Below are 26,339 nucleotides of genomic sequence, written 5' to 3'. Positions count from 1 at the left end.
GGGTTTTTAGAGGAAGGAGATTATTGATAGAGCTTGTGGTGTGCTCCAGGTGCCAGAATAACCCTGGGTTTGTAATTTCGGTGGGAGATGTGCCTGCAGATTGCCCTTTCTAAATGCTGCTCACAGATACCTAAGAAGGGATCCCATTAGCAAGTAAGTGATCGGTGTTTGAACATAGACGGGCAAGGAATGAGAGACGAGCGGGGTGGGAAATCCCTCTCAGTGCTGTGCTTCCAGCAGAGACAACACTTGAATATATTAAAAGAAGACAGGTAGCACAGAAGGTAATAATGGGAGGATTTGGCTCAGCATAATAAGCAATCACCCAGCATCCCACCTCCTCGGCTGTCTGCGGATTCAGCTGTCGATCCAGCCGGGAGTTCAGGAGACATTCCCAGCTGACAGCTTTCCTGTGCCGAGTTCCTCGTGGATTTGCCCAGGTCTTTAACTCCTGACTAAAGTCCAGGTGGTGGGATTGCAGCAGTGTGGGGCTGCAGCTCTTCCCTGAGCTCTGCACAGCCCTGGCAGTGACTCTCCTGCAGGCAAATGCTGCATCACCCTGTATCTCTCCATCTGAAGGGGACGTGGGAGAGGAATATGAGCAAGTGGCTGGGAGCTTAGAGGCTCTGTGGGATTCAATGTGAGTAATTCCAAGCCAAATTCACCCTTTGGTGCAAAGGCAGTGCTGGCATTAACCAAGTGACCCCAGCAGCAGGGCAGGGCTGAGGTTGGTCCCTTGTCTTCAGCTCAAATTAAAGCCTCCCCATGAATGTCTGGGATACTGAGTGTCCAGGAATTCCTGAGGGGTTTGGTGCTTATTTTTGAGCTGCAGTGCCTAATGGCTTGTTGCCATGAAGGCAGCTTAGCAAGTGTGACAGCTACCCTGTTACCCAGCCACAGCCTAGTGCTCTGCTAAAGGAGGTGTGGATTTAAGCCAGGACACCAAGGTCTTCCCAATTCCCCCACTTTTCCCTTTCCTGAAAGCTCAGGGAAGGAGTGTGTGCAGATCTGAGGACCAGAAATGTGAACAGAGGGTGGTGAGAGGTACCTGTCTGAGGTACTGTGTTTTGGGGCCAAACAGGATGACTGGTAAGTGTGGGAGGGTGTGTGGGAGAGGACGTGTCAGAGTGTTTGGTGTGGTACCTCCTCACTGATGGGGAGCAGAGGTGAGCTCTGCAAGATGTTTTGACTCCCTTCTAAAGGAGAGAAGGCTGAGGGGAAAGAGGATAATAGTCTTCAAATGGGTAGAAGGTGGCTCTGGAAAGGGAATAATCTGCTTTCTGTGTCTGCTGGGGATTGAGCTCAAATTGCAGAGTGAGAGGTTTAATTCAGGCACAAGGGAAAGCCTTCTGACTGCAGGGAGAGTCAAGCACTGAGAGCCTCCATCAGCAAAGGTTGTCTTGAAGAGGCTGGGGGTGGCTTCAATGGCTTTGCAGGATGAGGGGTGAGCTGGGCTTGTCAGGGCTTTTCCCACCCTTTTACCTGTAATTCTGTGAACCAGATCCCCTTCCTGTCTGCTCCTTGCTGTGTTTAAAGAGAGGAATGTGTCAGAGGGGCAGCACGTTTGTGGGAGGTGGAGGAGTGGGATGGAGGCAGATGGGAAAGCCAAAAATCCCACAGTCTGTCCACAACTTCCCATATTTAACTGTAGCTGTTGATCCATTGTTATTTATATATTTATAACCTGCTGTTTGGACCACGGGGTCACCTGGGAGGCTTCAGCTGCGGAGCAGAACTTCAATCTGCTCAGTGCTGAGTGAGCCACAAAGACACCCTGACCCAAAATAGGTGGAATTCGGCTGAAACTTCCACGTGAAACACAAGGATGCTTGAACAGAGGCGGGTGTGGGGGCCCATGTAAACAGCATGAGGGCATTAGTCATCCTGATCCGCAGATCCTGCCGGAGTCAGGATTGCTCTGTGGGCTTTGCACCAGGCAGGGCTTTACAGGGGTGGTTTAAAGCAAGAGCACTGGGTTTTTGGGGAGCTTCTCCCAAGGCAGGGGATGGCGTGGGAGCATCACAAAGGGGCTTGTTTGAAAATGGTAACAGGTGGGTGATGGAGGCTGGGCTTCATGGGCTTCTCAAGGTGGGAGTCACAATTAGTGCTAAATGAGATTATCTTCCTTTCCAAAGCACTTCAGAGACTAAGCACGTTGTGCTGGAAGAGTCAGTGGAACTGTTGAGTGTTTCTTGTTATTCTGGTATAATTCTGCACCCTTCTCCATGGTGCTTTGGCCTGGAAAAGCCCTTCCTTAGGTAATTTTGACAAGCTGCTTCACCACTGAGCCTTTTATGCCCTGCCCGAAGGCTAAGGCTGCCCTTAAATTGCCATACAGTTAAGGCATGGCTAAGTCATTATTATTATTATTTTACAACAATTGTCTACTGATTTAAACCCAAATTGAAGCAGTTTCTGAAAGGTTTGTGCCCTTCATAGTTTTGCTGTCTGTGAATGACTGAGTGGACAAACCTAATGGCAAGATTTTGGCAATCTTTGAGCAAAAACGGGCAACATGTGTGGCAAACAAATGTCAGAGTTGTAATTAGGAGTATCTGAGCTTGCAAGTTCCCTCTAAATGGTAGGACTGTCTAATGAAGAAAGTGAGATTATGCTGGGTGGGATAACTGCAAGTCAAAACTCAGTCTGCAGCTTGAGTGCTCGCTGCCTACCTGCCCCATCAACCACAAGGATATACAGAATATATTCAATAAATCTGTGAAAGCAAAATGACTCTGCTCTTTTCCCACAAGTAAGACAATGCTTTCATTTTTCTTGACAAATGGTTCTTTTCCCTCTTTTTAAACATGGCAATCATGCCAGCTGTTCCCCAGACAGGGAATATCCCACTACTGGGGCCACTTTTGATTTTGTTTATATCAGCTCAGAACAGCTGTAAATCCAGGGGCTGTTACAGCTTTACTTTTCAATCACTCAAGCTGTGAATGAGTTGGGTGTCAGGGCTGGAAGCTGATTCCTGGAGTTCTGTTTGGAGATCACTGCTCCGTGGAGAGGGAATTGGCTTCAGGGATTCCCCAGTGACCAGCTGTGTGTTGCACTGGGGGGCTGGGAACATGCTGGATCCTGTGGGCTCTTTGGATTCCAATGGGAGTAGAGCTGTCATTATCCCCATAAGAGCACACCAATCTGCTGCCAAATGGCTGAAATCCCTTCATCTCCTTTTTCAAGGTGAGAAGGAGCCTCTGAAACCCTCTGAGGACTGGCAATGGTCTGGACACTTGTTTTACTCCAAGGCTGTTGGTTCAAGCCCAGTTTGGGCCAGGAGCTGTTACCAGTGCAGGGATCTTCAGTGATCAACAGCGAGAGATGGGAACCTGGGTCCTACAGGAGAGGAATTGCATCTGCAGGGAATAATTAGGATTTGTTCAACCTGGAGAAGAGGATGCTGAGGAGAGACCTCATCACAGTGTGCAGCTTCCTCGTGAGGGGAAGTGGAGGGGCAGGCACTGATTTCTTCTCTCTGGTGACCAGTGATAGGACCCAAGGGAAGAGAAGATGTGTTAGTGGATGTTTAGGTTGGATAGCAGGAAAAGTTTTTCACCCAGAGAGTGGCTGGACACTGGAACAGGCTACCCAGGGCAGTGGGCACAGCACCAAGGCTGACAGAGCTCAAGGAGTGTTTGGACAACACTCCCAGGGATGTGGTGGGATTGTTGGGGTTGTTCTGTGAAGGGCCAGGAGCTGGACTTGATGATCCTTGTAGGTCCCTTCCAACTCCAGATATTTCATGATTCTATGAATTGGATAAAGGCAGGGTTTAAGAGATGCCTTAGGGGTGGCTTGTGCAGCGTTTGCACAAGTGTTCACAATCTGTGCTTTGGATGAAGCTTTTTCTTAAGGCCTTCAACAGGCAAGGGGAGAGGGAAGGTGGATGTTTGTTCTCCAGGGGATATGAGCATCTTTGACAGGAATCCTCCTGCAAACCCTGTAGCCTCTGGTGTTCCCCCCACTCCTCAGCTGGGTCTCTCTGAAGGGCAGGATGCACGGGAATAGGGAAGGCATGTTTTGGGGGAGAGCTGCTGGTCTGGCATCACTCACCAGCACCACACTGATAGTAAAACAAACAACGGGCTGTTTTGGAATAATTTGGTGAAATGCTGTCGCCTGGCATGGAACCAAAACACTGCTTAAATCAGGATAAACACAGTCTGGATTCTACTCTCATTTTCCATCCCCAATCTGCCACGGACTTATTTTATTTTAGCTGTGTGTAAATCTTACCACATTTCCCTGCAAGGTGCTCAGAGCTGCTGCTGTGAAGCTACAAGAGAGGAGGACAACCAGCTTCCAAATCAGCTGCAGGATTTGAATTGGTTATTCTTTGTGTAGTACATAGAAAGGACAATTCCCAGCAGAAAGGAGCAGGAAAGAAGACTTATTTTTAATGTGCCTAGAGAGGATATAGAAAGCATATAGAGCATATGTCCCTGTGGTAAAATAATGCTAGTAATAGCAATGGTAGTAACAATGATGATGATGATGATAATGGTAACAATAATAATAAATTCCATGGCAGAGGTGGCTCTAGTGCTGTCCTGTAATTGTCCCTAATATTTAATTTTTATAGTGCTCCCTGACTTGTGCCAACCAGCATTGTCCAGCTGCAGTTCAGGGTGTGGATTGCTCCATGAATCATAAAATCATGGAATCATTAAGGGTGGAAAAGACTTCCAAGATCATCAAGTCCAGCCTTCAACTGAATACCACCGTGCCCACTAAACTACAGCACAAAGTGCCATGTCTGCTCCTTTTTTGAACCCTTCCAGGGGTGGTGAATCCACCACTTCCCTGGGCAGCCTGTTCTGGTGCATAACCACTCTTTCAGTGCAGAAATTTTGCCTAATATCCAACCTGAACCTCCCCTGGTGCAACTTGAGGCCATCTGCCCTTGTCCTGTCATTAGTTGCCTGGGAGAAGAGATCAACCCTCACTTCACCACAGCCTCCTTTCTGGGAGTTGTGAGGAGTGAATGTTCCACTGAGCAGTATGGGCAGGACCCCTCTGTTTTGAATGTGAATATGTATGAATATCTATATCATATATCCGCAACAGAGTGGATCCTGGACCATTTGATTCTCCTGGACTGACAGAGTGAAATGAGGTTTGCTCTTTGCTGCAGTGCCTGTGTCAGTGCTGCTGCACAATGCGATTTAAGTTCACTTCTGCCTCCGTTCTCTCAGAAGCAAAGGACACACACCCGTAGAGGAATAGGCCATTTTGGTTATTACCAGCTTTATTGTGGAAAATGGTTTTATTTTCTCTTCAATATGCTTTAAAGGGAAAGGCTGCAACAGAGCAAGCTTTCCATATGCGCGAGAAGCAAAGATTTCAAAGCCAGACATTCCATCTGGCCAGCTCACAAACAGTTAAGCCAAGAGCTCTCTCCTCTCTCTCCTCCATACCTCCCCATGTTAATATTGCACAGCAGAGAATGAGATGCTGGTTCTTGATTGTCCTGACATAGCCCCAGGAACCCCCTGAGGCGTTTACACACCGCAGTGTTCCAAGCTGAGTTAAGCTTTGGACGAGAGATGGAGGCCAGTATTATCCTCCTCCATTTCCAGGGGATCAAAACAGGCCCCTGAGAAGCTAAAACCAGTGTTTGCCATCTAAAGCAGATCAGCTGAGAGGCCTTTGAGAAAGGTTTGCTAAAGTGGTGGAGCCACGTGGCCACAGTTGACCTGCAGGCAAGCTGGGAATAGACCCCCACTCTCCTCCATCTCCACCCACACCCTCCTCCTTGAGGTCCCAGCAGTCTGATTCCCAAACTGCAGCCCGCAAAAAGATGCAAAGTGACTCATGGCTGCTCCTCAGAGCTCCATAAAACAGGGATTTCAGCTGCTTGGCCAAGCAAAGTGTAATCGGAGAGGGGCAGGGAGGGAATAAAGCGCAGTGTGTTTTAAGTGATGACAGTGGTAATGTTTGGGGCAGAAGAAGAGTGGTTCTCAGCATTAACATATGAGCCTGACCCATCCCTCCTCCACACGGAGATTGGAAATTTGAGGCTCTGGGAGCGCAGCGTGGTCGCTCAGGGGTGGCAGCGAGCTGACCGTGGTGCTGATGAGTGGCAGGTAGATAATGCGGGTTGTTAACTCCCGTAATTCCCTGCCAGCCCGCAGGAAAGGATCCTGACAGTTCCCATTTACAGGGAGGCTGCGTGGCCACTCCTCTGCCCTCAGAGCTTCATCGGGGCTGTTTGCTAAACACGGATTGCCACGTTGGATCTCGAGAGCAGGCTCAATACCCACCGAGGAGCTGGCGATTGTTAATAAATAGTAGCATGTTAAGGCGTCTCTCCGGGTGATTTTTGTGCTCTGTAATTACCCAGAATTGCCCGTTAGACCAGCCAAATTACAGAAAAGGAGCCCTCAGCTCCACAAATGCGTTCCTGATAATGGGTGACTATTAGCTTTGACATGGGAAGCCTGTGGTTGTGAGGCAAGGGGAGCAAAACGAGGGAGAAATCCTCTGGACCTGTCCTGCAGTGGCAGGGGCTGAGCTCAATATGATGTCACGTTTTCCAGAACAAAGTTGGCTAAATATAATTTATTAATGATGCCACTAAGTGACATTTTCATGCAGGGATCTCAAAGCCCTTCTCAGAGGTTGGATGATGGAGAAGAAGAGGCTCTGGGGGGACCTTATTGTGGCCTTCCAATAGATAAAATTTTATAAGAAAGGTGGAGAAATAGTTTTTTACCAGATTTTGTTTGAGATGGAGTTAAATTTCTGCAAAGCAGCTTGTGTGGGGCTGCATTTGGATTTGTGTTGAAAACAGTGTTGATCACACAGTGATGTTTTAATTATTACTGGGCAGTGCTTACACAGCACCAAGGCCTTTTTGGCTCTTCACCCCACCCCACCACTGAGAAGGCTGGAGGTGCAGAAGAATTTGGGAGAGGACACAGCCGGGACAGCTGATCCCAACTACCCAGAGGGATGTTCCAGACCATATTATGTCATGATCAGCCACTAAACTGGGAGGTTTGGAGGTTGTTGGAGCTGCCATTGCTGACATGTAGCGACAGGACGAGGAGAGAAGGCTTTAAACTGAAAGAAGATAGAATTATACTAGATACTGGGGAGAAATTTTTCCCTCGGGGGGTGATGAGGCCATGACACAGGTTGCCCAGAGAAGCTGTGGCCGCCCCATCCCTGGAAGTGTTCAAGGCCAGGTTGGATGGGGTTTTGAGCAACTTGCTCTAGTGGAAGGTGTCCCTGCCCATGACAGGGTGTTGTAACGAGATGATCTTGAAGGTCCCATCCAACCCAAACCATTCCACGATTCTGTTAAAAAGAAAAAAAAAAGGCTCTTCATCCCTCCCTGTCTTGCAATTAGTGGAAGAAATAGGTCTTCCAGGAGATGAAAACTGAGTCTTCCCTCGAGCAGGACCACTTTTATCCCAGACCTCAGCAACAGGCATGTCCTGGCATGACCACCCTGGACACCAGTGCTGGTTTCATGGAGCACTGTATGATGATGGTCAAGAGAACGGTGGAGTGTGAGCAGCACCTCCTTATTCAGTGGGTCTGCTTCTTGTGTCCCTCACATCTGCCCCTTCTGCAGCCTCTGTAGAGTCCCCAGGGATGGACACACACAGTGTCATTCTGTGACACAACAGCTGAGTTGTGTCATTCTCACCCAGGTGAAGGTGTCATGGCATCACTCAATACCAGAGTCCTAAAAGACACTGTTTATTGCTGTGGATTCCTGCCCTTTGGGGTGGCTGCTGAATTTTTTAGCAGTGGTTGTACTGGTGCAGAGTGTAGGTGCTTTACTATCCCAGTGAGGTGTATATGTGAATGAGAAACCCAGAATCCAACCAGATGGGGTTAAAAAAATCAGTGGTTTTTTTGGCAGATAAGAAGAGCACATTCACCTTTTGCTCATTCAACCCTCCTGAGTTGTTTTCTTGCAGCACTGACACAGACCCTTTTGTTTAGAAAGCTGTTCATTCTGTGAGTACTGGTAAAAGCATTATTTTCCAGCTATTTTAACAGCTATCTCCCTGCTTTGGCAAGAGTTGTCCAACCAGCAATGAAATCAACACTATGTGGCTTAAAAAAAGCTTCTCGGGAATCATGAAAAGCCTTTGGGACAGTGGCACAGTGAAATGCTTCCTGAGAATACTTGGAGTAAATCACACCCACCTGGTCCAGTTCTTTGTAAGAAGAGTGGGATGAGTCTTGTTGCTTTGAGCTCATGACCTGGGGGAAGAAGGAGATGAACTTGCTTGGTCTTGCAGAGGTGGATGAAAGGGGAAATCTGATCCCAACCTGAGGGTATCAGAGGGACAGTTACAAAAATTATAAAACCAAATTCCTCTGGCTTGTGCCTGATGGTTTAACAAGGGGAAAAGCCACAAACTGGAGCTTGTGAGGTTCACAGAGCCATAGAATCCTTTAGGCTGGGAAAGACCTCTGAGACCATCGAGTCCAACCCAGCACTGACAGGTCCACCACTAAACCACATCTCCGAGTGCCACATCCACACATTTCCTTAACACTTCCAGGGATGGTGATTCCACCACTTCCCTGGGCAGCCTGTTCCAATGCCTGACCACCCTTTCAGTGAAGAAATTCCTAATATCTAATCTAAACCTCCCCTGGTCATTTGTGACCTTGGGAAAAACCCTATCAGCAGGAGAGTGGTGTAGCCCTGGAATGGGCACCAATAGGATGGGAGCTCTCTATCTTGGAGAATTCCCAAAGCTTATCCATACAAAACCAACACCTGATACTAGTGGTAGCCTTGCTCCAAGCAGCAAATTGGATTGTAAAGCTGAAGTTGTCCCTTGCAACCAGTACTTCTGTAATTCTCTGACTTCATGAATCTTTAATTTCAGATGTGCAGGAAGCCAGGCTCAAGGCAACCATTACAAAGAGCAAACACATTTCTAAAACCAAACACAGCCCAGCCCCCCAAATTCCAAACTCATATGCCTGTGTTTAATTTGGGAGCATAATAAAGGTTTTAATTTTTCGGTGACTGTGTTGGTGTGATGTTGTGCCTATAAAGACTTTGTTCAGCTTTTCTCAGGATCGAGGATGGAAAAAGCAGAAAGAACAGCTTGTAAGGTCTGGGGCAAACTGCACAGCATTAAGAAATATTTTCTTCTAATTGGAGCCTGTTTGACCCTGGAGCCAGAGCAGGGTAATGGAACAAGCACGGCTCGAATGAAGTCGCTTTTCACCGCATTCTGCAGAAAGCAAGAGAAGGAAAGAGAGAAAGGCAAAGAATTTCAAGGGGGGAGAGCCAGAGAGATGCATTAAGGGCAAGAAGAAAAGGCAGAATATATCATGGGAAATGGCCAAAGGAAATGAGACAAAAAAGGCAAAGAAGAAGAGCAAAAATTAGGGAGAAAGGAAGAGAAAAGGAAACAGAAAAGGAGAAGGAAGCAAGGTGAAATCGCAAAGAAAAGGAGGAGTGTCCTTCTGCCCTGCCAGGCAGAGTGATGAGGTGGCAGGACAGGAGCAGCCCCAGGCAGGAACGCTCGTTATTTCCATCCTGGCTGATGTCATTGATTGCTTCTCCCCTCCCTTGTCATGCCTGGTGACAGAATCCCAGGAATTGCGACTCACAGCAACCTGCTCTGTTCCTGATTGGCCCAGGGAAAAGTTTTCTTTCCAGCTCCAAACAGGCATGGCTTTATCTGCATTTCAAGGTGCTCCTGGAGAACGTGGAGACCCTTCTCCTGGTCTGTCTCTTGCAGACAACCGGTTTCTCCTCAGCTGTGGTGCTGGGAAAATCCCATAGGATTGCTTCCTCTCTTACCTTGAGATCTTTCTGTTGTCAGCATTATTACTTTTTGAATTGACCTTGTTTTTCCCTCGCTTTTCCTGCTTTAAGGAAATTTCCCTCACAAAGCTGGGATTCTACAGCATCCAACCACCTTCTGTCAGGGGGTTTAATTAGTCAGAAGAAATAAAACAAATGAGGATTTGTTTGCCAAAGGGAAGAAGAGGGGGATGGGGAAAGGAAGATGGGCGGGACAGAGAAACCTTAATAATGAAGAAAGAAAGCAGAATCCTAAGTTACGTGGGTCTGAGGCTTTAGGACTTATTTAGAATGAGAAGAAATTGCCTCAAGTAGATTAGACATTAGGAAAAATTTCTTCATGGAAAGGGTTATAAAGCATTGGAACAGACTGTCCTGGGAAGTAGTGCAGTCACCACCCCTGGATGTGTTCAAAAAACATGTGGATATGGCATTTGAGGACATGGTTTAGTGGTGAACATGGTGGTGGTGTTGGGTTGGTGGTTGATCTTGCTGTTCTTTAAGGCTTTTTTCAAACTTAATGATTTTATTATTCCAAAAGGAACAGCCAGTGCTTTTTGTGGTTATCCACCCTCATGATGCCAACAAAAATCTCCTCACCAGCCATTTCTTCTCTGTAGGGTGGAGGGATGAACTCTGTGGCATCTCTTTAGCCAAAGTCCTTCCACTTGGCATGGCTTTTGTGAAAATTTGGTTAAAAGATGAGGAAGGAGGTGCAGATCAGGGGCTTTCCTGTGGGAAGGGCTGCAGAGAGACACCAGTTATTACACCAAAGTCTGATTTCCAACTGGCCACTCATCATTTGTGTAATGCCTCGTCTGTGAGCAAACACCTGACCTAGGAATAGTCCAGCACATGAAATCTCTTCCTTAGCTGATGGAGGACATAGGAGAGGGTTGTGGGTGATGTGGGAAAGGGGATTGAGAAAGAAGTGAAAGAACCTGAGGATTTTGGGGAGTGGAGGGATATCCGAGAGGATATGGAAGGGGGGGAATTAGAGATTCCTGTGTTGGGATATCGGGATGGAGTCTGCTCATCCCTTACAAACCGAACTCCATTCCTTCAGTTACTCCTGGATGGTTTAGGAATGAGTTACGTGTTGGGCTTTTTTTGCTTTAGTGGAGCTCCTCCCCCACTTTTATCCAGTTACCCATGAAAAGTCAGTGAAATGAGACCTACTTAAATCAAATGTCACAATCGATGCTCATCCCAGGCCACCATTTGTGTGATGTGAACTCACATCGCCGTGAGGGAGGAGCAGGGACAGGAAAAGGGGTTGGGAGCGAGCTTGGGGAGAGAGAGGGCAAGGAGCAATCCATGTCTGATCAGTGCTTTTATCACAACCAGGCATCTCTGGGGTGGGACAGAGCTACTGCCCACCTGGGTTCTGCAGGGGGGAGAAGCAAAACTGTGGCTTCTTACCTGACATTGCATCTGTCTCTCCCATACCCGCCCCCTAAATCAGAGTCCATTCCACATTTCAATTTATAAGGAGAAAGATATGCTACTTCAGCACTCACGCTGCCTGGATTATGTCCAATCTCAATTTTGTTTGATGGAAGATAAATCAAAATGTTGATACTTTCACTGAAGTACCTCTGCGTTCACCTCGTCCCCGGAAAAAAATGCTTCTAACCTTCCGTGAATATTTGGCAGGAGTGAATTTTCAAGATGAAAAACACAGTCATATGACTTGTAAAAATTGCAGTCATCTAATCTCTGTAGAAGTTTAGGGGAAGGCTCCACATGTGAGCTGAAACATTTTTTCGTTAGCATTTTGGGAATCTCTGAGTGGAGGAAGATGCAGGATGATGCAGGATTGGTGAGGCTCAGCACCCTGTTACTCCTGCAGTTTCTGCACAACAGTCGTTAGTTAAAAGGACTGAGAGATTGTTTTAAAGTTCCATAATTTCTGCAAGATTTGTGGTCGAAAGGAACGGTGAAAGTCGGAGGGTCCACAAGAACTTGCAGAGTTTTATTAGTGAGTGACACACTTGACATGGAAATTGGGATGTTACTCCCTGATCTCCTGGTGTAGGCACAGGGCATTTTGGATAAAGGGGTAGGGTGAAAGGGAAGAGGGAGAAGATGGATTAAAGAGGGAGAGAGAGAAAGAAAGGAAGAAACAAGAAAGGGAGAAAGAGAGATCATCAGTCCTGGCTCCAGCATTGTCCAGGATCCTGGGGTGCCTGTGCCCCCAAGCTTCATGGGGGCACCTTTTATAGATAAGTTTTCCCTGCTAGTTTCTCACTTTCTATGCAAATTAGTTATCATTCACAGACCATTCTTCTAGACCTTTCTGGAAATGGGTTAGAGGCTTCAGGGGTCTTTGGTGGTTCTTGATTATACCCCTTCACTGCATGCCCCCTTCTCGACCTCATTCCTACTCTTGTCCTTCTTATCTCCAGGAGCCAGGGCGAGGATATTTGTCCCAGAAAAGTGCTGCCCTACCTCCACATGGCCCCTTCTCCAGCCACAACAATCCTTGGTTGGCTCCACAGCCATCTGGCTACCAATGCTTGAGACGTACACTTTAACTCCCTTATCCTCTGGGCTCCTACAGTGTGTCACTCAATTTTGTGTCAGGTCCTCTAGGATCTTGTGCCAGCCTTCCCAACAGCTCCTGTGGGATTCACTGCACTGGTGTGGTGAGAGGTTTTTTCCTCGTTAATTCATCCCAATGAGTTTCAAAATATGGGGACTTAAATCCTCATATTAATTAATTAATTCCCCCTCCAAATGTATGAGGCACTCCTGGTTAACATAAGCAAATAAGGAAGATCTTACCTTACCAAGTCCTTCAAAATCCAGGGACAATTCAGTCAGATCCCTCTGTACTGGGGTTGTTTATCTCCTCTTCAGGATGGGCTCTGTGGAGTAAACCTGTGGTGACTGTGGGCCTTGAGTGAAGGGACACATGTTTGCTTTGCCCATGTGTTGAGCTGGCCAGGCTCCATCTGAGCACAGCACTGAGCCTTACCTGATATATTTTGCTTTGCAGAAGGCTCAGTAGCCTGGAACAGAGCTGCCACAGCCTCAGCCTCATGGCATCCCGCTGACTGGAGGTTCAGGTTGAGCAGCCTCCTGCCTGCCAACAAAACAGTGCAGTCAAGTCCTTAGAGAGCTACCTGTTCCATTCCCAAATTTTTGTATAGTTCCCTTTATTTGTGGGTTTTTTTCCCCCTCGTGCTAAGCCCTCGCTGTGTCAGAAACCGTCTCATGTCCACGGGTGAAGCGATAGGTGTTGGTGCTGTGCCAATGCAATGACAGCCCTGAGTGGGCTCCCACCCCTCTGCACACGAGCTGATCCCTCTGAATAAAGGGTTCTGGTGTGTCTGCTGCACGGTGGGTCTGTGCCTCTCTGCCTCTCATGCCAGCAGAGATCACTGATGTGGAAATGAGCCTGCAGCAGGGAAAGCCAAGTGGGATCCAAATCCTCCCTCTGAGCTGAGGACAGGGCAAGTTTAGTGGTATCAGTCTGGCAGATGTTGGTTGGTTACACAGTCACAGCCAGGCAGAGAACTCCATTAGGAGAGGTTACAGCAAGTGTTGGGTTGTGTCTGCAGATCTTTTCTGTTCAGACCATTCCAACCAGGTTTTCCGGTCTGTATGACCCCTTTTTATGAGGAAATGCCTCTTGTAGTAGTGTAAGAGTAGTGAACTGATGGATGGTATGGCTGGATTCTGGGTCCCTGGGGAGGACATACACCTTGTTTTTCCTTTACTTGCTTCAGTTCATCCTTTTCCAGATGAATGTCTATAGCTGGTGGAAAATTTTCACCTTCTTTTCATCCTCCACCCTTCATCACCACCATTCCCAGAAGAGCTCCTTGGTAATTGTTCCAATGCAGGCATTGCCTTCTGCTGTTGCCTCATTAATTACCTCCCAGTTTCACACTGGATGGGAAGGGCCTGATCCTCCTCTTGCAACCCACGTTTGCCTTCCACAGAAATCAGAGTTGTTACCCAGACTTGATACTGGGGGGTGTATGTGTGAGTGTGGGAGCAGAATCAGGTCCAAAAGAAGTCTGGACCAACCAGAAATAGATCCTGGTCTCCTTTCCTCCTTATTTGTTTGTACAGTGTGATGTGAAGGTCAGGTGAGTTGACACAGAGACAATTAGGAGGAAAATTCTTGCCATGAAATTTTGCTGGTAGAACTGGGGTTTTATTTTATTTTATTTTTCCTGAGCGTCTTCTATTTCTTTCTTTCTTTTTTTAATGTCTTACTTTCTCTCTTTCAGAACATGGAAAAGGTGCTGGTCCCTTCTGTCACGTTAATTGTAGGCTGTGGAGTATCTTCGCTGACACTTTTGCTGTTGATTATCATTTATGTCTCTGTTTGGAGGTATGGCTTTCATTCTCTTCTCTTCTCTTCTTCTTGGGGAAAGTAACTGGGTTTTGATCTGCATGGATCCTGAAGTGTTTGCACTCTGATTTTGGGTGTCTAGTGCCTGAGGAAGAGCTGTTTGGTAATGAGTGGGTCCTGCAGAAAGTCATCCTGGTGGCTTAGCTGGCATTGTTCTTTCCTTTCAGTGCCGGAGAAATTAGTAGAGTGAAATTAGTGCCACGGCCCCATGTAGTCTCACTATTCCACTTCCAAAAGCCTCCTGCTGGTTTAGATGCCTTTGTAAACTCCAGGAGACCTTGTCTGGGGCGAGGTGGACACGTTCTGCCTCTGGGCAGGCCCTTTCCTTCGAGGTACTGCTTTGATACCATCACAGTTCCCATGACCTGCCATGAAAACACCTGGCCTGAAGAACTGACAGAACTTCTCAGGAGCTTGAGGATGTTAAGCCACATCACTGAACTCCATCACCTAAATAACTCTCCTACCTCTTAGCTACGTTTTACCTTCATCTTCAGATTCAAATGGGAGTCCTCAGTGCATCCCATGGCAGAGAACTCCTGTACACACATAAGCGGGTCAGGTGGAACCTAAAATTGTGTCATTTATAAAGGCTGAAGTGAATTTCTAGCAAAGTTTTATTGAACCAAGGCCCATATTGGCCCATGCCCCTGTTAGAAATGTTTTGGTGGACTGTATAAACCAGAGAACCCGAGGTGTGCAAGGGATTTTCTCCCTGTATTGCCTTGAATAAGGTCTGAGTTTATCCCACGAGACCCATTCCTTTCATAAATCCATGGCAAACACGCTGAGACCTTCATGGCTCCACACTGAATAAAACAAAGACAATCAGAACCAGGTGACTGACTGTGCAATGAAAATGGAGTGGCTACAGAGAATCTAACTGGATATTACTGGTGATCCTTTTGGGAGAAGGGATCAGTCTGAGGCTCTCCTTTTGTCAAGTGACTCTCCTTAGGAAGGAAGGAAAGGGGAAATTCCATTCGGAGGTGTGAATTGAGATAACTTTTTCTACTCTTTGATAGAGGAAAGAAACAAGAGAGTAAAAAAAATGAGCAAAAATGCATCTTTTTTTGTTGATACTGTGACAGTGCATAGTGGCTGGTTAATTTTGGCAAGTGCTACGAGCTGAAGACTGATCATGATAACATTTATCTAGAACTCAGGTTTTTCCGTGCCTGGGGTATCATTGGATGTGCTCAAGTCCTTGTCCTCTCCTGCTTTTCCTCAGGCTGGGCAGCACTGAGCAGCGCTGGTAGGTGACTTACTGGTGTCACTGGTGTCAGGATCAAGTGGAAAGTTAGGATTGGAGAGTAAAGTGCAAGTGTTCGAGCCTCACCCTCTCTTTCCTATCAGAAACAAGTTCAGGATCTGAAACCCAAGCTCAGACATGAGGTCGAATCAGTTTGGAACATGCCAAGAGTCATTTGGAATAACACGGTGTATTTTTTTCCAGGAGCGTGCCCCCTCAATATTTACTGTTATTGAGGACAGTAAATTGCCTGACCTGTTTAAAATATACTCTGCTTAATTTCTCATTCCAGCCTTTGCCTTGTGCCTGTGCCCCAAACGATCAGCACCAATGGGGGGACACGTTTATGGGAGGCTTGAATGGGTATTTCTGAGCTAGCCAAGGATGGACATGCATTTCCAAGTGATCCTGAGACCAGCTTTATCTTGGTTAAAGGGCTCTCTATCCTAAGTCTCTCTGTGTAAATATTTGTAAAGCATGATCAAGTGATCTCTAGAATTTCTCTCTGGTGCGCTGAGTTTGTTCCATTTCTTCTCTGTAGATCATGTTTCCATGTTTTCTGAACTTCACAGCATTCCCGTGGCTGAGCCCTGAGCACTCTGTGTGTCCTTTTTATTTTAGGCATAGCTGCTGGACGTGAATGTGCTGTCCTTTTAATGGTCTCAGGAACCTCATACTCAAGTCAACGTTATCTCCTTGCTCCCACTTTGTTTTGCCCTGAATGTAACATATTCTGATAGACAACAGGAGGAGTGTTTAGAAATGGAATCAGAAGTATTATTCCACACAGGAGCAGTATCAAAGTGGTTCTTTTTCATCGTGCAGGGGAGAAACTCCTCATGCCCTGGCTGCCTGATCTTTTGTGGAGAGCCCTCATCCAGAGCTCAGCTGTTTTTGGGAGCTTTGGCCGGGAAATTTCCCATTCAGAACTCCGGACAAAGGCATCTGGAGCATGCACACATAGACCCAGCTTGAGGATGAAACACTTCTGATGAATAAGCTCACTGAAGCTGACACTCTGGAAGCTTTCCCAGAATTTTGCCCAGCTAGGGTTTGTTTATATGTGTGTATATATATGGGAAGCAGAAAGAAAGGGCGGGTGAGAAAGAGGGAGAGGGACACGGTAAAGAAAAGGGGGAAGAGTAGAAGGGAGGTGATCTCAGCTTTGGGGAAGGAATTTACCCTCCACTTCCCATTCAAAGCCCCCAAATAATGGTTGCTCCTCGGTGGCATCTACTCAGCCACTGGCGTGAATGGCACGAGCTTTTTTGATGCAAGCGATCACTTCAGACACGGCCAACTTGGCACAGCCTCCTGGAAAACTGGGAGTTGCTTCTGTTTGCCGGCTGTTGGTGGCCTGTTGGTGGACTCACTCCAGTTCCCAGTAGACAGATGGCTGCAAAAATCTCTGCTGCAGATGGTGCATCTCTGGCCTTATTAGCAGGCTCGACAGAGGGGTCAGTGACACAGTGGGCTGTGGAAGGGGAGTGACCTTGTTACATCTCGGCAGCGCCTGGCCCGGGTCACAGCTGGAGGCACAATGTGCGTGTGGGCCACACGCTCCACCACCCACGTGGAAAAAGAGGGGGAACTGAAAGAAAAAAAAAAAGATCTTCCCCCTTGAAAATGGGCGTGAAGATGAAAAACTCGGGAGAAAAAAAACTCCAGCTACTCAAGGGTCAGAACAGGTGAAATGACTTAGTGCTGTGTTCCTCCGAGCTCTGTTTTGTGCCACTCCTTTCAAGCAGCTCCTTGACACGGTGGTATTTCAGGATGCGTTTTCCGTCCCTGAACTCATCGTGGTTCAACAGCCTCTGGAGTCAGTGACCTTTCCATAGCCTGGAGATCGATGCTGGCTATTGAATAGCTCATCCACCAGCCCATCAGCATGTGGGGCACGGCAGCCCCTGTTCCCTGGCAGCAACTGGGGGAGAGCTGGATCACTGGGAGATAACACAGGGAGCTTTTCTCTCCCTGCCCTGCAGAGCCTGAGGATTGATTTAGTGGCTGTCAATGAGCTCTCCAGGGGCTTTTAACACTTGCTTTAAACCTCGGAGCTCTGCGGCCCTGGTGGGAGGCAGCAGGAATGAGTAAGTGACTGCAAGGAGAGGGATGTGTGTACACACAGTGAGAAAGCAGGAGTGACTCAGTGTTTGTGGGAGCAGGGGAGTCTAATGGGGGCAGAGAGACAGACTGCAGGGTTTTCCCACCTTTTCCATCTGTCTCAGCTTGAGCAGGGCTTCCCCACATGCTGCAGGATGTGGGGAGCCTCTCTGGTGACCAGCAACAGGACCTGAGTGTCAGGAGAGGTTTAGGTGGATCTCAGGAAAAGGTTCTTCTCCCAGAGAGTGTTTGGGCACTGAACAAGCTTCCCAGAGAAGTGCTCACAGCACCAAGGCTGCCAGAGCTCAGGAAGAGTTTGGACAACTCTCGGGCACATGGGATTTTTGGGGTGGTTCTGTGCAGGGTCAGGAGTTGGACTCCATGATCCTTGTGGATTCCTTCCAACTCAGGATATTCTGTGATTCTAGGACACAAGCCAGAGCAGAAGTTCCCTGAATTAGCAGTGAGTTTTTCCCTGCTTTTGTGGCTGAGTACAGCATATTTTGATAAGTAGACAGAGTCCATATATCAGCCAAAGGGGTAGCAAGACAGCACCCTGGAGTAGCTCTGTCCTTGCTGGAGATCTGTTTTCTGGCAAAACCTATCAAGTTGTGTGCTTTTTTTCCTCTCTGATATGAGTTCCTGACTTCTTTGGCCGGAGGGGCTGGGTAGTATTGATGATTTCTTTCTGTGGAGCATCCTGTGCTGGGGAAGAGGAAATGGAAGGAGAAAAGCAAGCATGGCAGGAGGTCTCAGCATTCTGATTGAACTGAAACATAGCAAGGAAATGCTTGGAATCCAGGTCAGGCTACCAAGGAGGGCTCTGGAAGAATTGCCCAGGAATGCAGGATTGAATTAGAATGGTCAGACCTCAGCTGCCTTTGAAACTGGAGAGTGATGTGAAAGGCACTAGGAAGGGTTTCTGGAGGTTCATCAGCACCAAAGGATTACCCAGGGAAGTGTTGGCTTGGTGTGGAATGGGACAAGGAGGCTAATGGAGAGGGAGGTCGAAAGGGTGAAGGTACCCAGTGCCTTCATTGCCTTATTCTACTGGCAAGGTTGGCTCCCAGGCACCCGAATTCCTACACAGAGGCAAAATCCAGGGAAGAAAGTACTCCCCACTGCCAAGGAAAAGAGAGACAGGGATTATTTAGGTTATCTGGACACTTGCAAATCCATGGGACAAAATGGGATGCATAGAGGGAGCTCTCTGGTGTAGCTGTGGAACCGCTCTGTCATCTGGGAAGGTTCCTGACGGCTGGAAGAAGGTAAATGTTACACCCACCTTTAAAAAGGGCAAGGGGGAGGATCCAGAGAAACAACTGACTGGTCAACCTACACAGCCCTTGGGCTGATTAAAGAGCAAGGAGTTAAAAAGGTTATTTCCAAGCAAAATGATGGACAGGGAAGTGATTGGGAATAGACAGCGAGGATTTATTGAGGGCAGGTTGTGCCTGGCTGACCTGTTTCCCTGCTGTGGTGGGATGGATGGTTACATGGACGGTGGAGGGGAGTAGGTGGTGTGTATTTTGACATTACCAAGGCCATTAGCACAGTCTCCCTTGTATCCAAACCAGAGAATCGTGCACTGGATTGTTGGTTTAATAGCTGGATGGAGTTCCTGCTGGATTTAAGGGCAATGGTCAAAGGTTTGCAGCCTCATCAGGAACTTGTTGCTTCTGACCAGGGTTGGTTCTATGGCCAATATTGTTTAATGTCTTCTTTAACAACCTGGACCGTGTTTGACACTCTTGTGGCCACATCTGGAAAAGTTTGTCCAATATTGGACTTCCCCGATACAAGAGATTGGAGCAAATCCAGTGGATGCTTAGGGGGCTGGAGAACGTGATGCCAAAGGGTGTCACAAGCTTGGAGAAGGGTTGGCTTGGAGAAGAGGAGGCTGTTAAGGAGTCATAGGAGAGTGGAATAACTTGTGGAGGTAGGCAGGGAAAGGTCTTGAGGCAGCAGCTGCAGCAGGAAGAGATCCAGCTGGATATAAAAAATAATCCTTCACCACCAGAGCAGTTAAATGCTGTCATCCAGGAGAGGTGGAAGCATTTCTGTTCTTGGTGTTTTCCAAAACTTGATTGGACAAGACCTTGAGAAGCCTGATCTGACTTTGAAATTAGTGCTTTTTTTTGGGCATAGGATTGAACTGGGAACTCGAGAGGATTTTCCCCAACCTAAATTACTCTGATTCTGTGATTCTGTTCACTGCCAACCCACGTCTTGTTCTTTGGATGTTCAGGGGTCTGGGGAACAGGATGGACTCTCAGTATATGAAGGGAAGCAGGGAGAAAGGAGAGCTTGGCTTAAGGAGGTTTAAGGTGGGAACAGTGTGAGGACAGCTGGATTATCTTCCCTTACTTTCACATCCAGACTATATTAATTTCTTACCTTTTTTGACTAGAGGAGGTTTTTGAAATGCACCAGTTGGATCATAGTGTTGCTCCACAGATTTATTACATCTCATTCCCACCAGGACAGAGTCCAAATCTCCTTTTCTACCCCCCTAGAAGCTGCTGATTGGAGACTTGATGTTTTACTTCACACAATCAAAGCACAGATAGACTGATGACTCAGTACCCTCTAGCCACAAATGGAATGGGATGCAGGTGATGCACAGCATTTTACTGAGCTCAAGGAAACCAAGAAATTCAGGATCAGATTGGCCAGGAAAGGAACCAGAAGCAAATTTTGCAGGCAGTCAACCTAGTTTCTAGCTGAGCTGGGATCCTAAATCTTTTAGCCTGTTCTGGGATTGGGTGAGTTTCAGGGAGAATTACCCCTAAACCAGATTTCCAACAGCCTAAGTAGAAGTTCAGTTCACTGCTTTGTACCAGTGGCTTTTTTGTATCCAGGAAATCATATCGTCATATTCATGTTTGTCTGAAAACAAAACTCAGAGAAAACTTAAAATCAAAAGTTTTACAGCCTTCATTAGGTCTAAAGCACAGATTTACCCTTGGCAGAACACACACGTGCAGTAAACTCGTCCTGCCCTCCTAATCAGGAAGCCAAAACTCTGCAGCCGAGGCACGACCAACTCGCACTAAAATTAATTAATGAAATTAAATTCCCAATATAAATAGTTGCCGTGCTGGAATATAGGAAATAATCCTGCATTAGCCTCCAGGGATGAGCTGGTTGATTAATACATCTGTTTCTAATTTGTATAATCATCAGCACCTACTCTTCGCTCATCTGGTATTCAGGCAGGGCCTTTGCTGCATCACTGGGATAACTCACATGTGTGAGTGTTGGTGTGGTGAGACCCCGAGTCAATCCTGGAGGACTTGCACTTTTGCAGTTCCCTTTTCTTTTTTTTTTTCATTTTATTAGGTACGTAAAAGTGCCTTCAAAGAAATTTTCCTCCACGGCCAGTGGTTTGAATTAATTGTCGTGCCCACACCTCAGCAGCAAGTCAGGGCCGTGCTGCAACATTGCAAATCAGAAGTGACAAATCCCTTGCTCCTGCAAGGTGCTGAAGGCAACGGCTTCTCGACTTATATCCCTCATGTCCCAGACCCGTGGCTGCACTTGCGTGTTTGGCCTAGTTCTGAGAAGTGTTTTTAGAACAAAAAAAAGAAAAAAAAAAAAAGCCAGAAATGCTTCTTCCTTCAGGATGCCTTGTTAGGTTAAAGGGAGGGGAATGCTGAACCACACACACTTTGTTGTGAAGGCGCATGTGTTCGTAATCTGCTTCCATGGCCAGCATGCCTGTGGCTCTTCTTATTTGGGAATCTTTTCCATGTGTTGCCTGTATGTTTTTCTTTTAAGCTCCTTTTCAAGCCCCTTTCCAAGTAGGCAGAGCTGAAGAAGACTTGCAGCACTCTACTGTCTTAGGAGGGGCTCAGACTAGGCTGGCCCCTAGTTTGTTGGCTCCTAACTCCAGCATTGAGGGGGGATGGTGGAGAGAACTCCTCCCCCTGCCTTTCCCCCTCGTTCTTGTTTGCTTAACACACAAAATCTGCAGGAAATGGGCAGCCCCTTGCCATGGCCTTGTGTAGAGCCTGGCCCAGAGCAACCTGCACCTGGTTGGTGGGTTTTAGGGGTGACTTGGTGCCTGTTGTAACAGGGTGGGTCTCCCTCCCCCTCTTCTCTCGCTGCAGGTACATCCGCTCCGAGCGCTCCGTCATCCTCATCAACTTCTGCCTCTCCATCATCTCCTCCAATGCCCTCATCCTGATCGGACAGACCCAGACCCGGAATAAGGTGGGAGATGAGTCAGGCTTTTGTTTATTTGTTTGGCTTTTCCCCTGATTTAGCATCAAAATGATCCGTTCAGGCAGCGCTTCCTCGTTTTTCCTCCATCTGTTAATTAGCGACATGTCAAAGGCACGGCTAAATGGCAGATTTCAATTTTCTCTCTCACTCTCCCTTTGATAATTTGTCAGCATCCTCAGGGCTTTGATTAAAACCAATGTGATATTTTTGAATATCTGCCTAGAGTAGCTGGCACATGGCACGGTGAAGAACCGTGGTGTTTTGCAGGGCTTTAACCATTTTATTTTCAAAAAAAAAATATTACGAAGACAGATAGAGAAAAGGCTTTTTTAAAGAAACAAACAAACAAACAAACAACCTCTCAGGTTTACATTTATTTCTCCAGCAATTTTGATACTCTGAACTTGAAGCACTTGGCAGATATTGATGAACACAGACACAAAACCCCCCACCTTTTTTGGAGCAGGAAGCATTTCCAGATGCTCTGTTCACACTGCAGAGCCTCGAGGGACTCTGTGCAGATCCCAGGGTGACTTGAGCAGGACAGACAAGATCTGATGTGGTTTTCCAAGCCATGTGCACTGGTTGCACATCCATGCCTTCCCACATTATAGACCCAGCTGGAGGGGCGTGTGTGAAGCACTTTCACATTCCCTGTTGGTATCTGGAATGACAAATCAGTGCTCATCATCAGTGTTTTCCCGTTGTAAATTTTCCCATCTTCCCAAATGCTCCAACCATCATAACTGTTGAGCCAAAAAAAGTGAGGCAAGAAACCTCCTCCTCTCCTTCTGCTGCCAAAATCACAATCAGAAATCAAACATTAGTTATTACTGAACAGTAACCGGTGACCAACTGGGTTTTTTTGAGTCCCTGCTTTGGCAGCCAGAACTTGCTGTCACTGTTGGAAGCATATGAGGAATAAATTCTTCAGTCTGAGGGTGGTGAGGCACTGGAAGAGGTTGCTCAGAGAAGTTGTGGATGCTTCATTTGTGGAAGTGTTCAAGACCAGGTTGGATGAGGCTTGGAGCAACCTGGTGTGGTGGAAAGTCTTTCTGCCCGAAGCAGAGGGGTTGGAATGAAATGATCTTTAAGATCCCTCCCAACTCAAATCACTCTGTGATTCTACAGTTTCTGCAAGGAAGCCAAAGGGTTTAGTGAATCCCAGAGACTCATTTCTGTGGAGACCCCTTTGGGTTAGGGATAGGTTGTTTTAGGGAAAGTTTTCCAGCTACTTGAATCTTGTGTGTGAGAGAAGTGTGGAAACAAGCAGTCAGACAACTCTGCTCTTACTAAATAGGTGCCCTTCACAAACTCACATCACAAAGCAGAGCTGTCTCTCGTGGCCCACAGAGTTGGCAAGATGTGGAGAAGGGGTGACCCAAGCTCTTGCTTTCCTTGGGTGCATTGTCTGCAACCCCAAATGTGTGCTGAAATCTTTCTTTCAATACTGAGGGAGGCTCGAGATGACAAAGCGCGGCTCGCCCATGGTTTGGTTATTCTTCTTCACCTCGTGGAAGGAGGTGGATTTCTTCACCTCGTGGAAGGAGGTGGATTCCTTCACCTCTCCCACCCCCTGCAGAGCACAGCCCAGGTTCTCCCTGGTGCTTTTTGTCCCATTAATCAGGGTGTTCACCATCAGAGCTGGTAGTGGGGATTCAAAGCTCCCGGCAGCGATTTCGTGAGGCAGATTAGCTCGTTGCACATACATATGCATGAAACACCATAAATAGAAAGGTTATTCTTGGATTTCCTCTCAGCCATCTAGTAAACAGTCTCTGGCAGGGAACAGAGAAAGAAAACTATACAGACAAGAAACGAAGGAATGTAAATTAAGATTTTATTCGCGTTCAGTTATTGATAATAGAGCATCTTAAAAGTGTCGGTGATTGATTTATGATTGCAGTTTGCTCTGGGAGGATTTCCACGGGATTGGCTTCCCTGGAAGTGTCAAATTCTCCCTTGATTTCCATCCGTGTAACCTCAAAGGCAGGATTCCACGCCTGGATTTGCTAAGCTTTTTGAAGATGAAAGGCCTGGGAAAAGGCTAAAAAAAAATTACAGTCAGCAATACCCCGATACAAAAGAAATGCGTGCTGTGAGAACAGGCACTATCTCAGAGGCATGGCTTGGGTGCTGCAAGGGAACAGATTTCTCCTCTTAAAGGAAAACAAGGGCTAATGGCCTTGACAGGCTGACAAGCTCTGCTAGATCTTTCTCCAGCGGCTTGGGACATCATATCCCTGTGCTTAGCCCTTCATGGACGTTTATTTTTTTGCCCACGAGGAAGGAAGAACCTGGAGCAGAGGTTTTGCAGGAGCAAATATGTGCCTGCCCATCACTGGCCAAGTTCAGCTGAGGCGATGGGTTTATACATGTCCAGCTGAGATGTGCTTATTTCTGTTGTCCTCCCTTCCTTTCTTCTCCTCCCCTTTCTGTCAAAACTGCCTGATTGAGAAAAAACACCCAGAAAATGTGTCTCTCTCTGGTGTAAAATTATAAAGCAAAGTTTTTCTCTCCCCTCTTATAAACTGCTGGTAAACCGGGAAGTACCGTGTTGGTTCAAAACAAAATCAAAAAGGTGACATGAATAGTATCATATCTGATATCAGCAAAAAATACTAACCCAAAACATTCCAGAAAGCATCCTCTATTTGTAACTGTTTTATGTAGGTTTGTAAGCTGATGAATAGGAACCACCTTTTTAGGATTCTTTTACAATGCAAAAATTACTGGAAATTATCATACCAAGACATGTTTCTTGTCCTGAGCTGTCATCTAGAATCCATTTACAGGCAGAATACCAAGGTTTTTTTGGTGTCAAATACGAATATGGAACAAAAAAGACAGTTCCTATCTCAAAGAACACACGGCCTTGCTTTTATTCACAACCTCTGATAACGTGGCGCTGTGCCGGTGTATGAATGGAGAGCAATCCGATAAAATCAGGATAAAAGCCTCTCTGTGCATGAGAGCCCTGAGTTAAAAGCTGCTGGTGGATGAAAAAAGAGAAAGGTTCATTGACCGTAAACCCAAAGTCCGCATTTCCTGATACAACTCAAAGCGGAGAGAAATCCTTGATTATAAACCTCCCCCCTCCCCCAAATGCCTTAAGCCATTACTTTATCCAGAGTCACTTTTGAAGTCTGTTTGCTCTCCCTTCTCCTCGGGAGCCGCTGGAGTTTCTTCCCGTCGTTTTCTTCCCGAGTACATTGATTCACAGTTTCCAGCTCACAGATGGGGGAAAAACTGGCCGAGTTAAACAGAGCGGCACCAATTTGCACCAGTGAAAGATTTGGCCTTGCTGAGTTAAAACAAAGACGAGCTTGTCAGCTTTCCAGTCCATCTCCCCGGCACTCCGGGATTGTTCTTCATAATGCATTTGCGAGTACTTTCGCCAGTTTAATTTTAAATGGCTTAAGCTCCCTGCATTTCCCTTGTGAGATTTCCCCACTGAGTAGTAGAGCTCACCATTATGAAATTCCCCTTTTTTTTTTCTTTTTCCCTTTTCCCTGGCTGCTGGTAGTTCTGTGCTCTTGGACAACCCTGCCCTCATGTTTGCAGTCTTTTACCAGCCCCTGGCAGCCGTGGTTTCACCCGGCTCTCATGGCTTAACTCTTTCGCTCAGCTCTCCTTCCCTGGCAGGGAAACCATCCAAATTGCCTTCCTCTGATTTCGTTTCTGTGGCTCAGCTGCCAATGACATGGTGCTTTGCAAACCTTTTGAGCTGAGATTAGTACATGGTTTACTAACTACTCTGCACCCCCCAAACCCCCCAAAAGGATCGTGGCAATGGTTTTGATCTTTTGGAAATTAAGTATATCTTGCTCAAGCCAAGAAAGCACCAGGATGGAACATAAGCTCAGATTTCTATTGGAAAGTGTCCCTGCCTGTGGTGGGGGTGGGTGGAAGCTAAATGATCTTTAAGGTCCCTCCCAACCCAAACCATTCTATAATTCCATGATTCTGTGACTTCAGTGTTAACCATGGGCTTATCTCAGAGCTCATGTTTAAAAGCAGCCAATTTCCATGTAGTACTTAAATTTGCAGCCAACACTTTGGTCCTTTGCTAGGTCAAAGGTGGTGGGGGAAACTACCTTGTCCTAAAATGTCTTCTCATGTCCTGACTCCACGACCTTGCCTTCCAGAGCCTGGTTTGGAATCATCTCCCTGCGCCTTCCACTCTCCTACGCACTGCTCTCTCCGCCTGCCGCTCCTCTCACGTGTCCTCCTTTCCTCCTCTCTCTCTCCCCAGGTGATCTGCACGCTGGTGGCGGCTTTCTTGCACTTCTTCTTCCTGTCCTCTTTCTGCTGGGTGCTGACCGAGGCCTGGCAGTCCTACATGGCCGTGACGGGCCGGTTACGGAACCGCATCATCCGCAAGCGCTTCTTGTGCCTCGGATGGGGTGAGGATCCTGGGGCTGAGGAGCACAGAAGGGTCCAGGCTGCCCTGCTCTGCAGAAGGCTTGGCAGAGGGTGCTTGTAACCCTTTCAGGGGTTTCAAGAGGGGCTGAAATGGTTATAAATAACACAATCTAGAGCCATAAATTCTAAGCTCCCGGTGTGCCCGAGGGTCGCACAGAATAGAT

The 26,339-nt window shown here is 47.1% G+C and overlaps 1 protein-coding gene across 11 annotated transcripts in view; it reads left to right on the top strand.

Annotated features, from left to right (window-relative positions):
- The window catches only part of ADGRB1 (adhesion G protein-coupled receptor B1), a 293,421-nt gene that overhangs the window by 208,465 nt on the left and 58,617 nt on the right, over positions 1–26,339 (top strand). For 8 of the 11 annotated variants that reach the window (XM_027665116.1, XM_027665121.1, XM_027665118.1 and 5 more), the window contains 4 exons: positions 14,044–14,147; positions 15,328–15,423; positions 21,636–21,738; positions 26,006–26,156. In XM_027665116.1, coding sequence (XP_027520917.1) covers positions 14,044–14,147; positions 15,328–15,423; positions 21,636–21,738; positions 26,006–26,156 — 454 coding nt within the window. The remainder of the gene's footprint in view (positions 1–14,043; positions 14,148–15,327; positions 15,424–21,635; positions 21,739–26,005; positions 26,157–26,339) is intronic. The other 3 variants (XM_027665120.1, XM_027665124.1, XM_027665119.1) reach the window with 2 other exon arrangements.

This window comes from Corapipo altera, unplaced genomic scaffold (genome assembly GCF_003945725.1).
Source record: "Corapipo altera isolate COAL_440 unplaced genomic scaffold, ASM394572v1 267, whole genome shotgun sequence".
Classification (NCBI taxonomy): domain Eukaryota; kingdom Metazoa; phylum Chordata; class Aves; order Passeriformes; family Pipridae; genus Corapipo; species Corapipo altera.
Note: the sequence above shows the minus strand (reverse complement) of the source record. Positions and strands in the feature narration are given on the sequence as shown.